This window comes from Lacerta agilis, chromosome 7 (assembly GCF_009819535.1).
Source record: "Lacerta agilis isolate rLacAgi1 chromosome 7, rLacAgi1.pri, whole genome shotgun sequence".
In the NCBI taxonomy this organism is placed as follows: Eukaryota; Metazoa; Chordata; class Lepidosauria; order Squamata; family Lacertidae; genus Lacerta; species Lacerta agilis.
Genome location: NC_046318.1, coordinates 65,627,650 through 65,653,267, shown reverse-complemented (window position 1 = coordinate 65,653,267; position 25,618 = coordinate 65,627,650). Strand labels below are relative to the sequence as shown.

General features: G+C 39.2%; 1 protein-coding gene across 7 annotated transcripts in view; it reads right to left on the bottom strand.

The window, feature by feature from the left end:
* Positions 1-25,618, bottom strand: part of RIMS2 (regulating synaptic membrane exocytosis 2) — a 355,451-nt gene that overhangs the window by 195,082 nt on the left and 134,751 nt on the right. For all 7 annotated transcript variants that reach the window (XM_033155715.1, XM_033155716.1, XM_033155724.1 and 4 more), the window contains one exon: positions 11,215-12,128. In XM_033155715.1, the coding sequence (XP_033011606.1) occupies positions 11,215-12,128 (914 nt within the window). The remainder of the gene's footprint in view (positions 1-11,214; positions 12,129-25,618) is intronic.

Here is a 25,618-nt window from a genome sequence, read left to right as displayed (position 1 = left end):
TGTATACACAGCTGCCAGCTGAGAGAATACTTCATTAATCTGATGAAGTGAGCTTCAGTCCACAAAAGGTGATGCCTCAATGGATGAGTACATCTTTAAAGTGCCAGAAGACTCTGTTGTTGTCATTAGGGCTCATAGGTAGCGCACCTGCTTTATATGTGAAAGGCACCTGGTTCAATCTCTGGCATCTCTAGGTAGGGCTGGAAATGCCCCCTGTCTAAAACCCTGGAGAGCCACTGCCAGTCAGCTCAGCCAATATTGAGCTAAATGGATCAATGGTCTGACCAGGATAAGGCAGCTTCTAATGTCATTGTTTTAATTTTAATTTTTGTTTCAGAAGCAGTAAACATACAGCAAAGAAGATCATGCACACAACATATACTATTATTTTTAATCCAAATGAAAGCATATACTGTAAGCAAGAGGACAGGGCACACCTAGATAGCCGGTGCTGCTTTTATGCCTGAGAGTTGCCCTCTACCTGCAGAAAATGACAATCTGGCCTCAGTTGGAAAATATGCATGAATGGAGATTTAAGCTATAAGCAAGCACAATCTGTGAAACTGTTTAATGTGTTTACTATTTATGTGGCACAGAAATTAAGTTGTCTTAATTGACATATTGCTTTTTGTTATGTGTGTGAATTTCTAAAGCTTGTAAAGTATGTCTTAAACTGAAGGGTTTTTTGATCCTAGAATTATATCTAGCACTGTACTGCACTCAGCTGCCAAAATGGCAAATAGATTTTGTTTTAATGAGATGTTGTACAAAAGTTCTTCCTTTTTTTGTTACTGACAATTTTTTATATAAAAGGGACCATAGAGCATTGTGATGAAAACTACAGTATGACTGTAATTCATATTATATAACTGATGTCCACATATTCTCCAATTTCCAAGTAAACAGATTATATAACTAGAGCCCTCAAAGAGAATCATAATCTAAATGCTCACTAAGGCATCAAATGTAAATCTCAAAATATTTTAAATTAAATGTCTGTTAACAATATATTTGTGTTACAAATATGTGACAAAGCAGAGAAGGGCAATGAAATCATAGCTAAATTTTCACCCTCATATATTCACTTACTTCATGTTTTATCACCGCACATTTTTCTAAAATAAAATACTGACATTAATGTACATTAGTTAGGTCATGTTTCCAATTGAAATGAAATTAAGAACATTATATATATGATAACAATCTATACCCTCTGGAGTATTCTATACAGGTTTAGACAAACTTATGAGATCAGTGTTGTAATTCATTTGTTGTGGAGAATGAATGAATATGAAACAGCTGTTTTTGCACCAGGGAACAAAAAAAGCCCTGATTCATACATTAACTAGGGGTGAATGGATCTGTCAATTTCCAGTCCATGTGAATTTCACATGTGTTCATTTATAATGCATTCTGCCCTGCTTCTGCAATATTTTTTTTTAATCCACACAAGCACGGTCGTTTTCTAAAAAAAATACATATTTAAATATGTATTTTATTTATTTATAAAAGTATTTATATACCACTCTCTTATAAAATACCAGGGTGGCATACAGCAATGTAAAAAACATAATAAAACATTAAAAGCAGTACAGAATGTCCATTAAAATGACTGGTAACTCAACAAAATCTTAAACCCTATCCAGTGCTTTTATTCTAGAAAAAAAGTGGTAGTATTCACCATGAAGTTGTTAACAGTAAGTGCCATACTTTTAACCCGTGCTTTTCTTCTTGCAAAAAAAAATCATTGTGCTTAGGCCTGTCAACATATGAAAAGACACAGTCACAAGCAAGGTTGCCTGCTGAATTTCTGCTGGACACAACATGGGACTAGTGTCATTAAATGCCTCACTTCTGGTTGAGGCCAGTTAGGCTTTATACCTTGAGGGAGAACTAAAAGCATTCCTCCACATCTTCTCAGTTATCAGGCTGGGATATAAGGGCTCAGACGGTCCTTAAGATATCCTGGACCCAAGTTGCTCAGGACTCTGCATATCAACACAAGAACCCTGTAGCATATGGGCAAACAACGTACATGTTTTAACAGAGATGCCACATGCTGTTGGCCAACTGCCTCCATCAGCAGTCGAGCTGCATCATTCTGTACTAGCTGTAGCTTCCAGACCATGCCCAAGGATAGCCCCACATAGACTGCACTGGAGTAATTCGGTCCATATATTACCACTGCAAAGTCTGCAATGGCCGGATTATCTGATCCACATATGGCAACACTTGGTATACCAGGCAAAGCTGGCAAAAGGCACTCCTAGTCATAGATGTACACATTTTAAAATGCAGTTTATCTTACACATGGTTTATTTCATAATGCATTTTAGTACAATTTTTTGAGCGGAGATTGCAAATTTCAGCTAATACCTTCTGACTTGTGAATCGTATCAGTTGATATTGGCATTCATGGATATCAGTTTCCTCAAGCATCCCTTATTGTTGACTATTTCAATTTTTAAAAATTGTTAATTGGACTGAGAATAAGCCTTTTTGCTCATGTGCTCTCTCCTCACCACTTGCTACTATCCCTTCAGCACCTGACTTTGAGGAAGATATTGTGATTGGTTAAATTGTAGTTTTTTTGTTATGTCTAAACTGGAAAACTGTAATTTATGTACTGTTTACAAAACAAGGCTATGACTTCAACTGTCCTCTGCCAGACCGGGTAAATGCAAACACAGGTTAAAATTAGTAAGTACATTTCTATGTACTATAAGTTTTTGTACCTTGTGCTATGGAGCCAAAAAATGTGCTTCAATTATTCAGTTAGCTAGAGAAGAATCAATGGCAAGTGGCATAGTTCTCTGAGCAGCAAATGCACACTGCAAGGAAGTTCAAATATTGGGGGAAATAAAAAAAAAAACATGAATCCTAAGAAGTAGTAATGCAAGACCTACACTGGTTAACAATTACTTTCAAGACCAAATTCAGGGTACAGGCTTTTACTTTTAAAACTCCATATAGCCAGGGTCCAAAGGCAAACCGAGAGGAATGTGACCGGTGTGGTCACTCTGGTGCAGAGCTTCTGGGGCACCACAGCAGGCACCACAACTATAACATCCAACAGAAGGTGAGAGGCGAGGAGGTGCCAGACTCTGGCGTTGCACAGGGCAGCACTAAAATTTGATATGCCAAGGTCCGCCACTGCTGGGTCTAAGATATCTGAAGGAATATTTGCTTTTATACATACTTCCAGCTGCACAATGGGATTCAATCAAAAGCAATACTGATTTCATCCTTGAATAAAGCTTTTTCAATACTAGCACTGCATTTAAATAAACTCCTGCCATCTGAGATTTGCCAATTCCAAGAACGTGGTCCATTTAACCACAAAACTGAAACTTTTTTTAGATAGAGGTATTAGTGGCAGTAGGGACACGGGTGGTGCTGTGGTCTAAACCACTGAGACTAGGGCTTGCCGATCAGAAGGTCGGCGGTTCGAATTCCTGCAGCGGGGTGAGCTCCCGTTCTTCGGTCCCAGCTCCTGCCCACCTAGCAGTTCGAAAGCACGTCAAAGTGCAAGTAGATAAATAGGTACCTCTCCGGTGGGAAGGTAAACAGTGTTTCCGTGCGCTGCTCTGGTTTGCCAGAAGTGGCTTAGTCATGCTGGCCACATGACCCGGAAGCTGTCTGCGGACACACGCTGGCTCCCTTGGCCTATAGAATGAGATGAGCGCTGCAACCCCAGAGTTGTTCGCGACTGGACCTAATTTTCAGGGGTTTCTTTACCTTTATTAGTGGCAGTATATTTTAAACTGCTGTTAGCTTATTATTTTATTATGAATATTGTTTTTTGACTGTTGTTTATTGTTTTAAATTATATTTTTATGTTCTGTTGTTCCTCACTATTTTTAACACTGAAAAGCAGGTTCTGAATTTTCTAAACGTATAAGCAAATGTATTTTATACATATTTAGCTTAGTCTTGTGTTCTATTTTCTTAGTGGATGCGTAAACTACCTTGTTCTTAACCATTGCATGACACATTAGTTTAAAAGAAATGATGGGATGTGTTATATTTAAAATTCCACAGTCAGGGAAATGTCTCTTTTGATGTAGCTGGTATCTATTCTGTGTCAAAACAGATTTGTCTGTGGAATTTTACAAGATAACTGTCTGGAAGTTTACAAGATAATTTCTTTGATTGTTTTTAATACAGTCGTACCTTGGTTTTCGAACAGCTTAGTACTCAGACATTTTGGTTCCCAAACGCCACAAACCCAGAAGTGACTGTTCCGGTTTGCGAACTATTTTTGGAAGCCAAATGTTCGACGGGGCTTCCACAGCTTCTGATTGGCTGCAGGAACTTCCTGCAGTCAATCAGAAGCCATCCTTTGGTTTCCGAACGTTTTGGAAGTCGAACAGATTTCCGGAACGGATTCTGTTTGACTTCCAAGGTATGACTGTATAATTACTTTTGTCAACAGGCCTAAAGTAATAATAAAATCCTATTCTATTGTTATTGTTATTACGACATAATAATATTATGTTAAAATGTAAAATTAAATACCAAGTTTCAAATGAACATGTTAGTTATTCTACATAGGTGACACAAATAAGAATAAATAAGTCCACCATCTTAGAACATACTGTCATACTAAGAGAAGACTGTCAGCTGGTATCAGAAATGGGAAGCAAAATTCTTCTCCATTCCATTAATAAGCTTTAATAACTAGATTATATTGACATACAGTGTATTAAAGTCAAGGCACAAACTGAGGAAATCTTAGCAAAAATCTCAGCAGTCCACATTACAAGCTCCGGAGCCCACAAAATCAGAGGTACATTGACATATAAATCAACCATGTTGCCCAGTTGCCTTATCTAATTTAATAATATTCATTTTTAAGCATGTAGACACTTAGAACGCAATATGTAACTATCTTTAGTAGACACCCTTGGGGCCTAGTATGTTCTACAGTGGCTTATACTGAAAAGGAAGCAGGAAAACAGGATTTCAGTAATATGCAAATGCTAAGGTATGTTTACCCTTCTATAGAGTATACTTATATATTATTCATATGTATTATTGGCTCTCCACCAGTCTCTACAAGGTGAGAAAAACTATATTATTGGATTTTTTCTGAAATTTATATAATGCTTCAAACAAATGGTCTGAATGAGATTGTGAAAATCAAAAAGTAAAATAAACAAGAATTATGATGAAAAATATGTAGAGAATCACCAGTTTATGAACATGGAAGAGTCTGTATGGGAACCACACTTCTGTGTGGGACGAACAGTTAATCTTATGCTCTAAAATAGAATAGCCATCTGCAGTGATTTCTGAGGATCATTATGTGGGATAACCAACCTAATTTAACCAACATGCTTAAACCTAATTAATCCATGAAGGGGTTAATGCCACAGAGTAAACTGTCCTCCCAGGCTTAGCTAGGTCACTCCTCCTCGCCTTGGGAGGAAGTTAATCAAACCTTTTGTTTCCCTCAGTCTACCAGAGAAGCGCAGCAGATGAGGAGATCTGAGCTGGTTGCTGAGAGGCCAGGTTATCCCTCACCCTGCAATAAAGTTCAGCGAGGCAGCCCTTTACCGGAATGATGGGGTTCATCTCTCAGATGATGGGAATGATGTATGGCTTGCTGATACCTTGCTAGCTATTAGGTATTGGTTGCGGGTATGAGGGTATTGGCGGCGAGCCTTTTCAGCTCCATTGGTGGTTAGGCATTGGATTATCTTGGAAAGGCTGAAGGTGGGGGGGAGATTGGGCCATCACCTCCCCCAAATGCTGAAGGGTACTTCGTTAAATGAGTCTGGGGGCGTGTCCCTGTCCGAAGCCGTGGTAGGTGAGGGACAAAGGCACGCCCCATTAGGGCGTGTTGAATTTTTCATCTTTAAAAATCCTGATTTGAGGGGTGTTAAAAAGTTGTGGTATGATTAGGTAATTTGAAATATATTCTGGTTACTTGTAAATATTTAGGTCTTGCTTGGTAAATATCTATGTGAAAAGTTCCTACTTTTTAACATTTTTTAAATTTTTCTGTCATTTAAACGTATAGGTTATTCCCAAATTTTCATGAAAACTGATGTTGATAAGTGCCTAAAATTGATTACAGGATATTATAGTTCTCTTAAATATGTATTGTAGTTATCTGTATTATTAATATTAATATTATACAACGGTATGTGATTTCTTTTTTGCTTTCTACAACCAGTGATAACTGCTTCACTATGACTACAAAGAAGAGAACAAGACAGGGAACATTCACACATATGAGCAACCTTATTGGAAATGGAAGAGACATGTTGCCTTCTGAATTACCAACTTTGCGAGACGTGTTAAGATATGGACTGTTGCTGAGAGAACAAAGTAGTGAGGATATGAGAAACTATCCAGCTGCCAGTGCTGCAAAAGACATATATCCTAAAGTACTTGAAAAATGGGAAAGAGCAAACTGTTCTTTTGTTTTCCCTGTTGTGAATTCAAGAGTTACAGTATTAGCAAAGATTCAAGAAAGTTGGGAGCAAGCAAAAAACATATCTCTTGGAAGGGGCAAGTTAGATACTAAAGAAGCCTTTGCTTCAAAACTTGACAAGCTCTTTGACATTCTCAATTGCAAATGTGAAATTGTTATGTGCTCTGAATTTGGCTGTGCTACAGATTGCACAAAAGAAGATCACATTAATTGTGCATGCTCTAAAAACAAGAAGATCCTAGTGAAATAACTTGCTTTCATTAAAGGCCAGAGAAACAAGATTGGTTCTATTGGACCACACAAAATTGGTTTGCCAGATTTTCCAGAACATAACAGACTGATAAAAAAGCAAAAGTGAGAAGTTGAGAGAACAAGACTTGCTGATGCTGAATATAAAAAGGAATGCTTGCAGACTTCTTCACTTCCATCACATGAAGAAAGTTCCTCCGGGGTTGGAAATGAGGAAAAAGAATCTGATACAGAAGATGGAAGTGAATCAAATTATGCTTTAGCAGCTCCTTCAACTTCTAATGGAGAGAAACAGTACAATACATTAGATATACCTAATATTGCTATGCAGAGCATCAGATACGGTGTTGGTCTTCGTGCCACAGCTGCAATTACCACTGCTGCATTTACTGATATCGGCTTGATCACTGAAGAAAATACGAAACTTGTTGTTGACCACAATAAAGTAAAGAGAGCGCAGGAGAAATGTCATCATTAGACAATAAATTTGAAGAAATTTGTAAGAAGGGTCAAATTGATTGCGTATTTTTCGAGGGTCGTGAAGATTCAACTAAAGTAATGCTGAAGGCTGAAAATTCAGAGCAGCAGTTTCCCAGTACTATGAAAGAACAACATTATTCAGTTTGTAGTGAGCCAGGTGGGAGATACTTTTATCACTTTACACCAGAGAAAAGCTCAAAGAATGAAAAACCAGCTGAAATAATTGCTGACAATTTACTGAATTTCATGAAAGATAAAGGTATTGATAAAACAATACAAGCAATTGGAGGTGATTCAACAAATATTAATACCGGCTGGGAAGGTGGCACCATGAACTAGGTAGAAGTCAAACTAGGCTGCAAACTTAACTGGCTAGTTTGTGCTCTTCACACCAACGAGTTACCTCTTCGCCATTTAATCACAGCCCTTGATGGGAAGACTTTGTCAAACAACAAGTGGACAGGTGACATTGGTAAAATGTTAGATGAAGCTACAGAGCTTGATATTAATCCTAAATTTCCAAAAATTTCAATTGGAGTGCCTGTTATTGAACTCAGTGACAGTATTGTGAAGGATCTGTCAACCAATCAAGCGTATGGATATAGAATTACACAGGCCATAAGAGCAGGTAAACTTCCCAATAATCTGGCACTTCTTGAAATTGGACCAGTGAGTCATTCAAGGTGGCTTACAACAGCAAACAGACTTTGTCACTTGTGGGTTTCCAAACATGGCCTAAAAGGCAAAAACCTCAAGAATTTAAGGCTGATTGTGGAATACATCATTGGTGTGTACTATCCGTGTTGGTTCAATATCCAAGTAAAACATTTGTGGATAGAAGGCCCATGTCATTTGTTGTTTCAATTGCAGCAGCTTAGACTGCAAAACAAGGCTGTAGTCGCCCCATATTGGTGACCACAGGGTGAGTCCCTAGCTGATGTGCAGCAGCAGGGCTCTCCCATCAGTGGTTAACGCTTCCCGGACTGCCAGCACAACGTGCTGGAGTCGGATATAGTTGGTTAGTTCCAATGCCTAAGACAATACCGCTCAACATCCGTAATCAATAAAGTTGTGGCCTTTTCATGCCCATTAACCTTACTTATCAAGTCCTGTGTCTTTATTTTATCACAGGAGGGGTCGGGATACTGACATGCAATTTTACACATCACTTGGGAAGACAGGCAAACTAATATCAGTGTACTGGAAGAAGCAAAGATCACCAGTGTTGAAGCAATGATTCTTCAACATCAACTTCATTGGACTGGTCATGTTGTGCGGATGCCTGATGATCGTCTTCCAAAGCAACTACTCTATTCCGAACTTTAAAATGGAAAGCGTAATGCTGGTGGTCAACCAAAGAGGTTTACAGACTGTCTCAAGGCAAATCTTTAAAAATGTAGTATAAACACTGACAACTGGGAAACACTGGCCTGTGAGCGCTCCAGTTGGAGAACAGCCTTTACCAAAGGTGTCATGGGCTTTGAAGACACTGGAACTCAGGGCGCAAGAGAGAAACATGCTAAGAGGAAGGCACACTTGGCAAATCCACACCGTGATCAACTCCCACCTGGAAAACAATGTCCCCACTGTGGAAGGACGTGTGGATCCAGAATTGGTCTCCAAGGACTCATTGTTAAAACCGTGTTTATGGAAGACAATCTTACTCGGCTACGAGTGATCCCTGAAGAAGAAGAAGAAGAAGAAGAAGAAGAAGAAGAAGAAGAAGAAGAAGAAGAAGAAGAAGAAGAATTCAGGAACTTTCACCACTGTAACTAATCAAGTTTTACTGCCTGTGCAACTTTTTCTGAATGCTGTAAGGAAAAGCACATGCATCTGACCTTTGGAGAGTTTGTAAGTAAACTATTTTAACTTAAAAAACATATGGTATTATTAGTGTGGTTGAACAATAGCTTGTAAATGAATCACTGAACTTATTTTTCTGATGTGTGGATTCATCCCATTTTTCATTGATACTCCCACTGCCATGTGGGTAACTATTCCTTGAGCTTAGCAGAAGAAGATACATTCAGATTCCATAGATTTTGCTCAGAGATGCTCCACTATAAAACACTGAAACAATATAGCCTCTCAGTATATCTCACTGAAAGGCAATGGACACCAATCAGTGGTGGATATCAGAAGACACAAAACACATATGCAAGAGTTGAGGGTCTTTGGAGATGGAAAAATATAAGTTGGTACCATGCCTTATAGCAATCTGCCATAATTTCAGAAACAGGGGGATAAAAGCACGTAGTGTTCAGTTTCTTCCACAGTTTCTTCCTTCCTTCCTTACTAGCTCTCAAACCACAGCTAATGCATGAACCAAGCAATGCTGATAACAGAAAGAGGGAATGTAAAAGAGAGAGAGAACACTCACCGAAGTCTATGAGAATACAAACATACCTGTGAATGACCATGTTCAGCTGCAACACTAATTCACAAAGTATGGTTTGTTTAGCCATACTGTGCATGAGCTGCTTTTTGATCACACAGCTCAGAGTGTTCCTGCTTCACTTTTCCCTTACTCAAGCAGGGAAGCAAACCACAGAGCAGCTGGTTTAGCATTACATCTGAACCAGCACTTGTGGTTTGTTTCTCCAAAACAAATCACAGTTGGGAAGCCAATTAAAAAAATATTGGCTTCAAGTAGTGGTTTGTTTGGAGAGAGAGAAACCACAGCATTGGCTCAGATGAATGTGACCAGTCTGTCCACAAGAGAGTGTGCATGTATATTCTAGGGGCAAACCATTTGAAAGATGGCAGTTTGGGCCACATTGAAGAACAAATGAAGTCCACAGCACTATATTACAGAATAAAAAATGAACCACTTCCATATAATAAAGAGGACAACCATCATTTCTTTGTTTTAGACTGACTTCAGACCTTAAAAAATTCTTTTATACTCTGTGTATGTTTTTGATCTAGAGAGCAAGGTAGAAGAAATATGACTGTAAGAAAAAGATTGCAGTGCTAAGTTAACAGCTGTTTGTTCATTTTAGTCGGGATTAATCACTGTTTGTTTTACATCTGTGTAAACTGGTCATTATTTATCACTAAAAACGAACCAAGTTTCATTCCCATTTCCAAGAACACAATGCTTAGAATCCAGTTTGAACATAAAATACAATTATAAGACTGACAGTCCAAAAGGATGTGCTATAAGGTCCCACTGCTGGTTACAATATAGACATTTTTGCTAAATGGTCATGTGTGCATGTATGTATGTGCATGCTTATGTGCAGACCCATACAAACTGAAACTATGACCCATTAATTTTCCTCCTTTCATGTACTTAACCAACACTAACCATAACTGTGCTTTATCAATGAACAAGAACAGAGCAATTGTGTTTTTCTACCATGTTATAATTGTGTTCTTGTTTTAATCATCACGGATGATCACACTACACTTTGATGTGGGAGATATGTGGTTGGGTCTCTGGATTTTTTCATTTTCACTTAAAAGCAGCCACATGGAGTGGGCTAAATTGGAACAGGAGATTGATGTTAGGGCAGAGGGTAAAAAAAAAAAAAAACCTTTATCCACATCATTTGAAATCACCTTCCCTGAAACTAGTATTAACTCTACTGGAGAGAGCTATATTTGTATTTGTTTTCCTCCTCTGAAGAGCTTATAGTACCTTCTTGTGGTGTGTATATATATGTGTGTGTAATGGGGGATGGGGGAAGAAATTTCAAGCAGTAAAATAGTATGAAAAGGAGCAAGGGAGGGATTTCAAACAGAAAATCCCTTAGTACCATTTGATCCAAGTATATCACTCCCACCACTATGGTTATATATTTTATAAGTATATAGTTAGAAACATATATATGTAATGCATACTTCAGTTCTTAGACTTTTGACTAATTTGTAGCTTCATCTGCCCATGCTGATAAATGGGACAGTATGTGACCCATAAGTGTAAAAACAAAGCAAAATAGCCCCCACCAAACACCTGAGGTCTGCAGCACAGATGCGTCTCTTTTACAGAATTAGAATGTACACAAAATCCATCTATACAGTAAAAGCAAAATTCTTACCTTTCTCACTAACACTTTCACTTTCAATCTCTACATCGTCACAGCTGGTATACTCTGGAGTAGAGGCCAACTCTTCCTCAGAGCTGCTCAGTGAAACCTGACGCATTTTACCCCCTTTTTTTGTTTTATGAGGCTTTGGTGGTGGAGGCCTAACTGATTCAGATTGATCTGAACTTAGTGAATCATTTCTTAACATGGTTTCCATTTTTTCACGTTTTGTTTTCCGTACAGCTGAGCTAGGATCCAAATGATGCTGTTTTCTTAATGAATCAGTTCGCCTCATATCTGGCCTATCAAAAGGAATGGGACTCCTCCTAGGTGTTGGAGGGCTGTGATTTGTGTTTCTTTGCCGACTGGGACTTGGTCCCTGAGTTCTTTCCATTGAATATGAACATTGGTCCATGGCAGCTCTGTGTTCAGATGCAGACCTTTGCCGTGATGGCCGTTCCATTCTCATCATAGATAACCGGGAATCTTCCAATTCAGTATTTGCCAAAGACACATCACTGTGCCTTCGTTCATGACGTGCGCGGGACACTTCAGCATGAATACGCATTTGTTCCTCATATGGTTGTGGTTTGACGGGATAACGAGCCAAATTAGGATCACTTCGGTATCGTGCTTGGTACTCCTCTTCCCGCCGCTGCCTCTCATATTCCTCTCTATTCTGCACATCATCTTCCTCTAAAGGATATTCCCTCGAACGCCTGCGACTTCTCCTGTTTGAATCCCTGTAGTCATCAAGTTCAGGTTCTTCATATAACTGAGATCCATGTTGTGACCGTCTGTCCGTATAATCTGATGGTGATCTTGGCATTGCACTGTCTGATGTTGCATACTGTGAGTAGTCGTCTCTCTCCTCCTGTTGATTGAACCTCCTGTTCTGATCTCTGGATATTGATGGGCTTCTTTTTCTAAGTAATCAAGAAAAACAAGAAGTAAACATTATCAATATTTTCAATGCTTAAAATTTATTTGTTACAAACTAATTCAAAACTAATTATTCTAGTTGACTGAACTATAATAACTGCACTGGCTTTCTAATAACCTGATAATCACTCACTCAAAAGGAAGCACATTGTTTTAAGTTTAATTTGTTTTCCAGAGCTGATATATGTAACATAGTGGCTAAGAGAATGCATTATGAATCAAGAAATCCCCAGTTCAAATTTCATCTCTTCCAGGAAACTCACTTAGGGGGCCTTAGTAAATCCAGTATCAAGCTCAGCCTCCCCCTTCCGTGGCCACCATCTACAATATGCTGATAATGATACTTGCAGCAATGTTTTAATGGTTACAAGAAGATAATGTATCTGAAATATCTGAACATTCAAAAGTGTTCTATAAATATTAAATAATACAGTACAATGAGTTAGTAAAACAAAAATACATTAGTTTAATCAATTAAGTTGTAATTCTATTTTTTCATACCACATTTGTTAGTTTAAGTTTATTTTATTATATTTATATAATTGCTTCACACATCCAAAAGGAGGTCTGAAGCAGGACAACTAAATACAAAATACAATATGCAATGAAAAATTCAAAAATTAACCTAGCAACATGTTTTAAAGCGCATTTGTATCTGTTTCATATTCACATCATGGTGTCTGGATCACTCACAGATAAACAGATGGACTTGGTGGGTTAACTTAAGGAAGTTTCCACACCTTCCTCCTTCCTGTATCCCTGGCAGAAACCTTTCCAGAGGGTTGATGACCCTCCTAAACTACATGGGATATCAGTAGCAGGGGGGGGATGCCCCAAATTGAGAAGTTCACTGCCCACTTTTGGCAATTCCCTCCTCTTCACACCAGCCCTCTGGAACAAGTTTCATGTTTCACTATGTACAGGATTGCACTGTAACTTAATTTAAATTATCCTCCAAGCCATAATTAATTAAAAGGGGAAAATACAAAAAGAAATTATGAAAGAATTATCCTTACAGAACTTATTCAATAATTTGGGGCAGGATTCTTATTTGTATTGTTTATATCAAGTAGCCACTTAGGTAAAATAAAATTAACAACAAACAATATGCATCTTCTGACAGTACAAATGTTCACATAATTTATTGTAGGACAAATACCTACTATATACTTTATTATTTTCAGCCATTACTTATCTGCCTTACAATATGTCCCACCGTAGCTAAATACTTTTTAAAAATAAAATGAGCTAAGTTCAGAACAGAAGAAAAAATCAAAATCAAAGGACAAATGATTCTCAGAAAAGCTAGATCACCAGCTCTTACTGGTTCGTTTCACATTTTTATTGTTTTATTGTAATATTGTGTTTTTATCCAGTATACAACCTTGTATTTTATATGAAGTTGTGGTTTATAAATATGTAATTAAAGAAATAAAATATATACATTTTCTTCTTTCCTGCCTTGTAAACTACCCTGTGATCTTTGTATGAAGGATAGTATAGAAATTTAATATATAATAAATAATCTATATATATAAAACCCAAGTGTCTCTGCGTCCAGTCCCTGTGTCTCTGGGTTTGCGCTACTGCGCATGTGCCCCACGGACACAGGGATTGGAGCGCAGAGACATCAGGTGGGGAGTGGCGGCGGCAGTTGAAGTGGCGGTTTGGGCGGCCAGCAGAACAGCCCTCCCCGCGGAGCGCCGGCGCTCCAGAGGCCAATAAAAGGCTCCCGGCTGTTGTCGTCCTCCTCCTCCTCCCACTCGGCCCCTCACCTGCCCCGCATGAGCCTGGCTCGCAGTCCCGCTCTCGCGCACATCTCAGCGGCTGCTCCCTCCCCACCGGAGGACACCTCAGCGGCTGCTCCCTCCCCATTGATATTCCGGAGAGGGAGGCAAGCGGACACCCGCCGTCGCTGCTGCTGCTTGGCCTCCTCAACCCCTCACGCAAACAATGCGGCAGCGGCACCACCTGGACCTGCACGCCTCAGTCCAGTCTCGAGGCGCAGGCTCTCCCTCCCCGCCAGCCGGGATGTTTGCGTGAAAAATCAATTGCAGGGGAAACTGGGGGGGGGGGGGAGAGAGACCCGAGCTGCAAGTCTGCGTGCAAGTGACTTTTATTACTTTTTTTTAAAGGCCTCGGGAAGCGCAGCGGCTCCTTCATCTCCCCCCCCCCGAGGTAAAAAAGCGGGCAAGAGGAGCCTTTAAAAACTCTTCTCTCTGGACCAGCAACCGACACCCTCCCGCTGCTGCTGCTGCCGCCCTCCTCCTCCTCTTTCCGGGTCTCGCCCAGGCAGCTGGCGGAGGAGGAGGAGAGCCAGCAGCGAGGGAGGGAGGCCGGCTGAGGCGAGACCTCTGGCAGCGGCCGTGCTGAGGGGAACAGAGAGACACATCCTCGGCATTTGCTTTTGGGTGGCGGAGGGACGCTGTGTGTATGGAAGGCTGCTCTTCTATTTGGGGAGAAGGTACCATGCCTGTCTTAAAAAAAAAAAAAAAAAACTTTGCTGCAGCCCCCTCCACATATGTTCTAGCGCCCGTTAATTTAACGGGTTTAAACCACTAGTAAATAATAAAAATAATACTTCTTCTGAAAGCTATAATTTTAAAAATCTTTTCATTAGCTTGTTTACTTTCATAAATCATATCATCCTTCATGAGTGATGAAACTAAATATTGAAGAACTGTGTATCTTGTGTAAAATCTGTATATATATCCCAGATTATGGAAGTATTGTGATTAAAGCATAGCAAGCTGAGAGCCAGAATGCAGTTTAGGGCAAACTATGAATTACATCCTAACATATGTAACAACATTCCATCACCTAAGCATGCACTCCTTCCTTCTAGTTTCTCTGTTCAAAATTTCAGACAGGTGACTTTGCTTTAGAAATAACAACAGTAAGCCAAGTTATGGCTTACCACAGGTGTGAGAATGTGTGTGCTCCCAGAAAAGAGTTTGCAACTACTTTGTTTCTCCCAGGTCCTTTTTACTGCTGTGTCATGCTAAGATGAACCTAAGTTTGCCTTAGCATGCCATTTGAATCTCTGCTTGTAGTTAACAATAAAAGAAATACAGGGGTTCAGGCCAGCATACCAAAACACAATATATGGCAAGCAAAGTACAACGAATGTATTCATCACAATGTATCCACTATTACAACGCATACAGTACATGCAAGCGGTGCTCCAGAATAATCAACATAAGTAAAATATTACAATTACTAATATATTTTCCACCAAATGATATGCATGTAGAAGCCTGCTTAGATGATGTGTCTCCTTAGCGAGATTGGGGCAGAAGTCTTCAGTCCAGAAAACCTATCTATTGCCTTGAAAATCTCACTAAAATTCTGAAGAAGTGTGCATGCACACAAAAGCTCATACCAATAACAAACTTAATTGGTCTCTAAGGTTCTACTGGAGGGGCTGTTATTTTGTTTCGACTACAGCAGACCAACACGGCTACCTACCTGTAACTAAAATTCCACTGAAATCCACAGAACTGTTTCCATTCACTGTATTCTCACCTCATTAATCTATTTCAAGATCCCTTTGTAAGCAATATTTGACAAAAGTGTTCTTGTGATTATCTACTTGATTCCATGTAAGAATTCCCAAAGCACAAATTAGGACAGTAACAAAAATAATACAAATTGCTTATGCAAACCACCTAACTAAATAAATCATAACAATTTTTTTAAAAAAAAAATCCTTCCAGGTATCTGAAGAAGTGTGCATGCACATGAAAGCTCATACCAAGAACAAACTTAGTTGGTCTCCAAGGTGCTACTGGAAGGATTTTTTTATTTTTTATTTTTTGTTTTGTTTTGACTATGGCAGACCAACACAGCTACCTACCTGTAAATAAATCATGTTACAGATGCTGTATTACTGAAGTGGGAAAACTCAACTGAGTTTTCAACTGCTTGTTTCCCCCTCCCCAAAAGATACAATATTACACTGTGAAACTTAATGCATTTCAACAAGAAATCAAATAAACAGTGTAACAGTGTAAATAAATCTATGCGTTGGTGAAAACTTCAAGAAGTACTTAAGATGTGCAAGAAAAATGTGGAAGTTTTCTGCAATTAAAAAAAAAAAGATTGCTTTGGATCTTGCTAGTTCCATTGATAGCTTATCATCTCATAAGCATCTCACTCTCCAATACCTGAAGGCATTGACCCCATTGCACTTCAAAACCTGGGTGGATGAACTTCTGGACCTGGAAACCAAAAAAAAAATAAAAAAATAAAAAAATTCGTAGATGTGATGCTAGCACTGAATGCAATGGTATCTGGTCTGAGTTTTAAGAACTCTTTGAATCCTCACCCACATTTATTGGTGTCTCTTCTAGTTCCCCTTCCCTCCCCCTCCCTATATTTGCTAAGTTTTCATCATAGCTTTGGAGGGAAGGATATCTGGGGAGGTGTTTAACTGCCATAGGTTCTTTACATACAATCTTTCAATAAACAATAAATAAAACAATTATTTAGCATACCAAAGTTATTTCTTTTAAAATGTATTATATAGGACTACATCATTCACTGGGACTCTTCTGAAGACATTTACTCATTGGCCACGGTCTAAAGAGCTTCTTTGTGGGTGCCCAAATACAGCGGGGAATTAATTGACTTCCCCAATTTAAGCAACAAGGAAGTCCCATGCCATTTTGCAACTTGCTTTTGAAATGCCCCTTCGTTTCAAAAGAAGTTTAACATGTGGCTAAATAATCTGCTACTTGAGGAAACACAAGTTCAAAACCCCATTTGGTGAGGAGAATAGGACAAGATGAACATTTTTCACATCCATGCCTAAATATATGCACATTTCTTTATTACTCTGAAATGAAATTCTTTACTGGCTCAGAAATCCACCCCCTCATGAGTAGAACTGGATCCTTTGTTTGGTACAGTGTTTTAAAACTAAGTATTAAAAGTTCTGCAATTTAGTGTTTTAAACTGATTGAACCTTAAACTTAACATGCATCAAAATGATATAGTAAATATTTAGCCCAAAGATAATTATAATATTAAAACCACTAACAATGAAATTGTAACAGCTAATGCAAATAACATGTTTTATTTCACTTTGGCTTAAGATGTTTTTACAACTGATAACTGGGCTTGAGTTTTTTAGGGCTCCACTAGACTTGGCTTCTTTTGCTGTTATCTCTCTGGCTATATTATTATCATTAGTTAAGTTACTAAACACCAACTATAATACAAAATGCTTTCCTAAAGTATTAAATGCTTTAAATAGCAAAGTGGTTAAAATGCTACACACTTGCCATTTCAGACAGAAAATGTGATGAACCAGATAAAATAACTGGATGGTATGCAGAATTACTATTTTTGTCTCGTTAATCAAGCAAATAAACAATAAAGATATCAAGGTATCAAGCTGCACTGCAACTAATACTAGCTAAGTGCCTCAAATTTACACTTTTAAGAACCACAATCACATTCTACAGTTTATAAATCTATGGATGGTGATATTCTGCTTTAAAGCCCGGATATTAAAAATGAAATATACTAGACCCTTTACAAAAAAATAAGCCTAGTTGTTTGTCATAAATAATTTAAAGCTCAATTTACTTTTTTAAAGTTCCTCAATACTCCCCATAAAACCAATAATGTAAAAATTTAAAAGTCCATGTATTATTTCATTCTTTACCTTTTGATCAGCCACTGCACATCTGGAAAGTCAGGAGCATCAAGTTCCCGAGAATGCATCAATTTCTGTGCAGCCTACTGCTTCATTTAATCCTTGTAGCTTTGAGGAAACCATGTGAAATGTCACTTCAATTTAAGAGTCCAGATTTCCAAACAATTTGTTCAAAACCTTTCCTCACCTCCAATTACAAAATATAATGCATCTGGGAGAGGAAAGGTAAACTATATAAAATAAAACTAAAAATTATTTGGGCCCAAATGCTGACCCAGTAGAGAAGCTGTGGAGAGCAGGAGAGAAGGGTTACAGTTTAATGCTGTTACTATGTGCTGTATATAGCTGGAGGTCAAGTAAGAATTTACCCTATAAGGAGGATTATGGTACTTAGCTGATTAGTGCCTTGCTACAATAGTATTGCCTGCAAAAAGGACATCACTAGGCATTTTTAAACTGTTCAAAATTGTTTAATTCTAATGTTATATCAAAATATTTAAATATGTTTACACTCTTGCACTGAAACAGGTTTAAAATTCCTACTGGTGAAAGAGCTGGAAAACATTTTTAAAAGCTTCTTTTCTGAATAATCTATGGCACACTGAACTTATTTTTTCCAAGTTAGAAGATATGGGTAAATAGAATTTAGGGGGATTTTTATAGAGACGAGCATGAAAGGAAGAAAACCTTCATATAAGGTAAAGCAAAGCAAATGAATGTATAGCCTATGCTCTCGGCCTAAAAAAATTATCCACACCTTCTGAACTTTAAATATCCAACCTTATCACGCTTGTTTTAAAAATTAAGGAGGATCCAGTGCAAAGACAAAGTGGAATAAAGTAAAACACTACACTTTACTTATGCTTTTATGATGACCCCAAAAGCAATTCTCACATGAAACATTTGCTTTAGGGAAACTGATCCTATTTATTTCTTATTCCGTATGTGTGGTGGTAACGACCATATAGAAGGAACCATATTCAAAATACCACACTGATATTTAGTAATACGCCTATGGATATCACACCAGAGAAAAGCGGCCATATGTTAGAAGTTTCTAAAAATAGTGTGTGGACAAAATCAGAGTGTGAGCATGCTTCTCTCTGTATGGCACTACCAACAAGAGAGACAGGAATAAGCCAAACAAGTGCTGAAGGTGCTCCTAACAATAGCTTAAGAGTTCTTATCAATATTAGGCTCAGCCCTAGTTGCTTTTCTAGGCAGGCCTAAAACTAGTGCCACTAAGCAGCCCATGGTGTGGGGTAGACATATCATCCTGATACAGGTGTTGCTGAAACTTACCTGAATGAGCTGGTGTGGGATAGGGTGGTGGCAAGGTCAGGGCTGCCCCACCCCAGTGCAAATGAACTGCCATGGTGCTGGTTTTAAGACGGTAGCTCCATGGCTCCCCTCCACCACATGGACTGCTATTGACCAGCACAATGCAGTACACATGTCTGATGGCAGTGAAAGCTGCTGAGAGGCTCAGCAGAACTAATAGATATGCACTCCCCTTATACAGGTAAGCATAGGTCATCAACCAAGATAATCTAAACAAAATAAAATAAAATAAAATTCTTTTCAGTAGCACCTTAGAGACCAACTAAGTTTGTTCTTGGTATGAGCTTTCGTGTGCATGCACACTTCGCTCATACCAAGAACAAACTTAGTTGGTCTCTAAGGTGCTACTGGAAAGAATTTTTATTATTTTATTTTGTTTTGACTATGGCAGACCAACACGGCTACTCACCTGTAACAAGATAATCTAGACAGTCTCACTCCCAAAACTGGACTGGAATCTGGAAACTGGACAAAAAATGTTTCACTAATACACAAATGGGACCTGTAACAAAATGTTGCCAATGCCATAGGAGTATTTTCTGTTCTGAGTCCAACCACTTCATTCCTTCTCTAGGTCTTGGCATGCCCTCATCCCAACAGTCAGCATTCCATGTCCACTGCTTGGTCCTCATTGGGCAGTGTGAAGTGGAACCTGTCACTGACACACACTGTTGTGAATATCTGCAGGAAACTTCCCCAGCAGTCAAGGTCAGGATAGAGGGCACACCTTCTCTCGCAGTGTGCACTGATGAATCAGAAACACTGAGACACAGGTGGGGGCTTGAAGTGGGGAGAAAAAAAGAAGACAGCTGAAGATATGGCTGCAGGAAAAGCCCTGATATGTTTTGTCCACATACAGGCAAGGATGCAGCAGACAACCCAATGCTGACAGGCTCAGTAAAAGACTGACAACCTCATTCTCTAGGAAGCCAAAGGGAAGGATACGAAGATGATGAAAGAAGCAATACCACAGCCTATGTTAATTCTGTGCAGAAGCCAGACTAGGAGAAGGAGGGGCTGGAATCTGAGCACAGGTGGGTAGAGCTGCCCATATGAATTCTGAGAACAAAGAGCTTTCCAGGTCTACTCTGCATAAAGAGTGTTCCAGCATGCTGAAGAACCTCAATGTGGATAGAGGGGAGATCACCCTACTGTGAAGTGTAACAGGCAGGTGGGTTTTTCCTTAAAATAAATATGCTTCTATAAATCTTGAGATTCGCTTGATCATTCTGATATCTTTCTCTTGCATGGTGCCATTGTAGCTACATAAGAAACACTACTCAATAAACTGAGATCACTACTAGCATATGATTAATACCCAATTATAGATGTGCTGCCACCAGATGCTTCAGCGTCTCAACCAAAAAATATTATTCAGAATGACTAAAGAATTATTATTTTTAAAAGAAAGAATGGAGGAGTTCAGTGAGAGTTCCTTTAACATATATGGCCCCCTTGCCTCCCAGTCCCATAAGAAAATCTGTATAACATCCATCATTTTGGACATTCCTCATCCAGAATCTTTAATCAGCCAAGATGGCAAAAGTACAGAGCATTGGCTTCTGACTGCCAAGGAACTTCCTGGCACTTCCTGGGCATCCACAGACTGAGATGCTTCATGATCACTCTAGCCATTGTCCCTGTTGTTCAACATTGTACCAAGCTTCATAGAAAACCATGAAGTCAACAGGCAGGAGATCACCCTTAGAAGCAACCGTATTAGCTAATTGACTCATTTCCACATTATAGAAGTCAACCAGGATTTTGACAGAATTCCCAGTCCCCATAAAAGAAAACTCACCCATCCCAAAGGCTCTCAGTAATCCATCCAGATCTCCAAGATCCAATCATATGAATAGGCCCCCAACCCACTGGGAGTCCTAGAGAATATAAATCCTATCAGGTCTATGTTTATTTGATGAAAGAATTACATTAAATTCCTTCACTCATGGATTACCACCATCCAGGCCAAAAGAGATAGAACAGACATGTCCAACGCATTGATCACGATCGACCGGTCAATTGCAGGATGGCTTTTGGTCGATCACATGACTAAGGCTTCGTCACCTCCACCCGCCCTCTCCCATGGCTGCCAGGCACCCTCAGCGCACGCTCGGCTGTGGCTGGAGCAACTCTTCAGGCAGCATGGCTAGTTGAGTCTCCACTCTGGTGCTGCCTCTGCCTCTGCCTCCTCACAGCCGCCTCAAGCGCCCCACTCCAGCCATCAGCTTTTCTCGATGCCCAGCCACCTGGCTGGAAAGGTGTGAGGTGCTTGCCTCCACCCCCTGCAAGCCACAGCCCCAAGGCAAGGAGGCAGAGGGTGATGACGAGGCACATGGGCTCCACATGGGCTGTAGCACTGTGGAGGGAGCCATGGGAAGGGTGGTGCCCCTCCTCCCTCTCTTGCCGGTTCCTGTGGAAACCGCCTATCCGCTCTCCCTCCTAGTTCTGTGTGGATGCTGAACTTTCCCCACCTTTCCAGCTCCAGCTGCGCTTACTCGAAAACTTGTCGTCCAGTAAAGGGGGAAATATACATTTTGGGGCGTGTTGGCTTCCCGCATGTGCCAGGGGTCATGAGAGGGGGCTGGTGTGGGGGCAATAATTTGTTGTTATTTTTATAATAATAATAAAAATTTATTATTTCTACCCTGCCCATCTGGCTGGGTTTCCTCAGCCAAATATAATATGTTTAAGTTGAAAAATGACAATGGGAGAGTGTGGAGAACACTGCCAGTTTTTTTATACTGGATAAAGATCACAGCCTACTTGAAGTTGGACATGCCTGAGATAGAAATTCAGAAATACACCTTCCAGCATGGATGGGATGGAAATCAGTTTTTCCAGATGTCCAGGAGTCAGGCATCCAACAACTTTATACTGTAAATGGACTTGTGAGCTTTGGATGAAGGGCAGTATATAAATTTAATTAACAACAACAAAAAATTGAGACATACCCATTGCAAACATGGTGACCGTAAAATCTTGAGCCATTTAACCAAAGGGGCCTTGATCATTGTTATTTATTTTATTAATTTAAATATCACATATGCCAAAATGGTCACTACAATCACCCAAAACAACCAACACTGGGAAATCCATTGCTATATCATGTGAGAGGACTTGTGCATTCATGCTGTTTGTGTACTGTTTGTGTACTTTTGGGGGACATGGGCTAGCCATTGTTAAACACATAAATGATACTGGACTACATGATCCCTTGGCCTAAATGCAATATAACAAGGTGTGTGGGTGTGTAAAAAAGGCTTAATCCTAAATTCAATTTCATTGCCAGTAAATGATCAAATTTTATGATGGCTAACGAACACCCTACCCACTTTGAAATGTGATCTTATACTGCCTCTCTTCTGACTTCATATTGAAATTATCTAGCTACTTCTATTTAGTGGAATTTATTGCATCCCAATTCTATGCACCCTCATCAAAAGTTAGTCCCGTTCAGTTCAATACATTTAATCCAAAATAAGTGTGCATAAAATTGAAGTTCTAATTAATTATCCCCTCAACCATCAAATTAAGCAAGTGATGCTTAGATTAAAATTTACAGAATGTGAAATTTTTGCTTACTGAACATTTTGGGGAATATGAATGAAATGAAAACAAAAGCTGAATTATGCATTTTGACTTTCTTGTATTTTAATTATGTTATGACAGCAGTAGTGTAAGGATGGTGGTGGTGACTTTCTTTCTCCTTTGAATTTTCAGAACCCAGGAGATCAAGGTTAGATGAGGCTTGACTACAAAATGAAAACTAATTATAAAAGATATGGACACTCAAAGTGGGCCTGCTGATCAAATATTTGTTAACTAGTTGAAAAAGAATACCTAAGTATTCACTTCTTGGCTTCACATAAAAGAGCCTCTGGCAGTCTTGCTAAACAAGGAAGTCATGTCAGCTTTGAGATTGGTAGTAGGAGGTCAGTGAGACTGAATAGAAAAGGTGATGGAGGAGGAGGTGGTGAAACATGCTTCTTTATCATATAAATACTACAGCCAACTTGAAGTTTCTTAAATATTTTTCAAAATATTTCAAAACATAAAACACTTTAAACTAATAGATTCAAGGTTACAATCCACAAAATGAACATTGAGATGTGCTGCTAGTTCTTTAGAATCTATCACTAGATGAAAGGCATGACATTGCATCTATGAACAGCACCAGTGTAGTGGCATCATTGATCTCCCGCTAAAACAAAGGATAAGAAGATATCAATTTTGAGCATATGCTGCTGCTAAGCAACCCAGTTGAGAAGTAAAATCCACATCCTCTCTCTCTGAGTCTTTTCTCCCTAGGTCTCCATGGAGCCTTAAAAGCAGCCATCAGATTGTGTGGGGTAGAGGCAGGATCTAGAGATGAACAGGCACTAGAATCTACAGAAGAGCCAGTTGTTTTATATTAAGTCTTTATATTAAGGTGGTTTCCCACTTCAGTCAATTAATGTCGGAGTCCAGCTGTCAGGTGTCAGAACAAATTACCAGAAATAACTCAAACACTAACTTGGAGGGAAAGCAGCTGGCTGAGTGAGTATAGCAGTATGAGATCTGGGCACTGTCACTGAACTAAAGTCCAGCAACTGGGGACAAGATTCTGGCCCTGGGCCTCAGACAAGCTCTGCGTGGGCCTGCTTGTTGCAATCCTGCCTTTTGACCTTTGTGTGGTAATAACCCAGATGTCAGTTCCCTGCTCCATACCACTGTCTGACCTGCTTCCTCCAGACTCCTATCTTTGCCAGGGCAGGAGCACCCTGGGAGAGGACAAGTGAGCAAGTTCCTACCTTCCTCTGCAAAAGTGCAGAGAGGAAAAATACTATCTCTGCAATTAAGCTGGGCTACCAAGTTCCTTTGGAGAGTGCCTATGGAAGGCAATCCTGTCCTCCTTTCTGGCTTCAAGCTGAGGTTTTTTTCTGCCAATGTGATCTTCCAGTGTTCCAACTACCTTGGCAGTGCAGTGTAACTGAGAAACAATCTTCCACCCCTTGTCCAAGATCCAACACTGGAACAGGAGATGAGGTTATCCTCATGGCCAAGAACAAGATCCCATTAAGTGTGTGGGGTTCTAGAAATCAGATGTTTGGCTGACTACTAAGGTCAGTTAATATTTGTAGTAAATAACAAATTACAAGAGGCATAATCTTGTGTGGCTTTTCATTAAAGCAGATTGTTTCAAATATGTTATTTTAAAATCTCAAAGAAAGTTATCTTTATCACTAATATCTACAGGTTGTGGACATATTCTTACATAAGTATGCCTACGGAGACAATAATTAAATTACTAAATGCAGAATTAACTATTTTGCTGATAACTTTTATATTAAGAACTAATGTTTACTTACTTGGACAGAATATATGTACAAAAAGAATGCATTCTCTGTTTACCCTGAAACCTGACATTTGAGATACATATTTTTAAGACCTACCTTTTTGTAATTGTAATTTGTTTTAAAGTGTTTTTAATGCTGTATTTTAAATTGTTGTAACCCAGCCAGGGGCCTTAGGGTGAAGCAAGGATAATATAAGAACAACAACAACATTCAAATATTTTTGATAGAGTTTGAAAGGATGCAAGAAAAGCTCACTTAAAATATCTATCCATAATAGGAGTTCAACATTAAGATACAGAAAGAGAAAATGGACATGCAGTTGGAAAAAGGAACTGCATATGTTTCCTTTTTTCCTCTGCTGTTACATATGCCAAAGTGGTTAAAGGAAAAGGTTTTCACTTTAGAATATAGGTTTTGCTAGCTGCTTTTAATGCTTTAAGCTTGGCCTCTGTGTTAAAGACCAGCCCTACTGCTGACTCAACCAGCTCAAATGCTCAGGCATATGTCAAATGCCATTTTGTAACAGTGAAAGACAGTTATTTCTATAGATACACTCATGTTTCCTGCTCTTGGAAAATTACGAGTATCCTCAAAATTAATCATAAAACATCAATACTGACTTAGCTTACAATGTCAGAAGAGTTGTTCAATGCAGATATCATATTTTCTCATCCCAGTCCCATTCCCTTGTCTTGTGAGGACTGCCCCCCTCCTCTCCCTATGTTCATGTTCTATAACCAGTTTACTATTGCAGTTTAATCAGAGCTGACTTTGTCAGAATAGAATTGGAGGGATCCATCTTGAGGGAAGTGGATAACAGTAACCTGTAATTAGTTTTCTGTTGCTGGGGTTAACAGCATTTGGGGGGGGGGGTGTTAGATAAGGAAAACAGTGCAGAGGATAGAATTAAACTCCTCCCACAAAACACGGCTGCTCCAATAAAATTCAGAGCTCCACATGGCAGCTTTGAAACTATAATTAAAATGTCAGGAGATCCAATCACAGGTTTCACATGTCACATGTAGTTTGGTCCTACTGCTGATGTTTAAACATGGCAACTGGAAAAGCAAGCATATTACTGTGAGGCAGGGAATTTCATTAGAAGGGGCCATTTTGATTTTATTTTGATTAT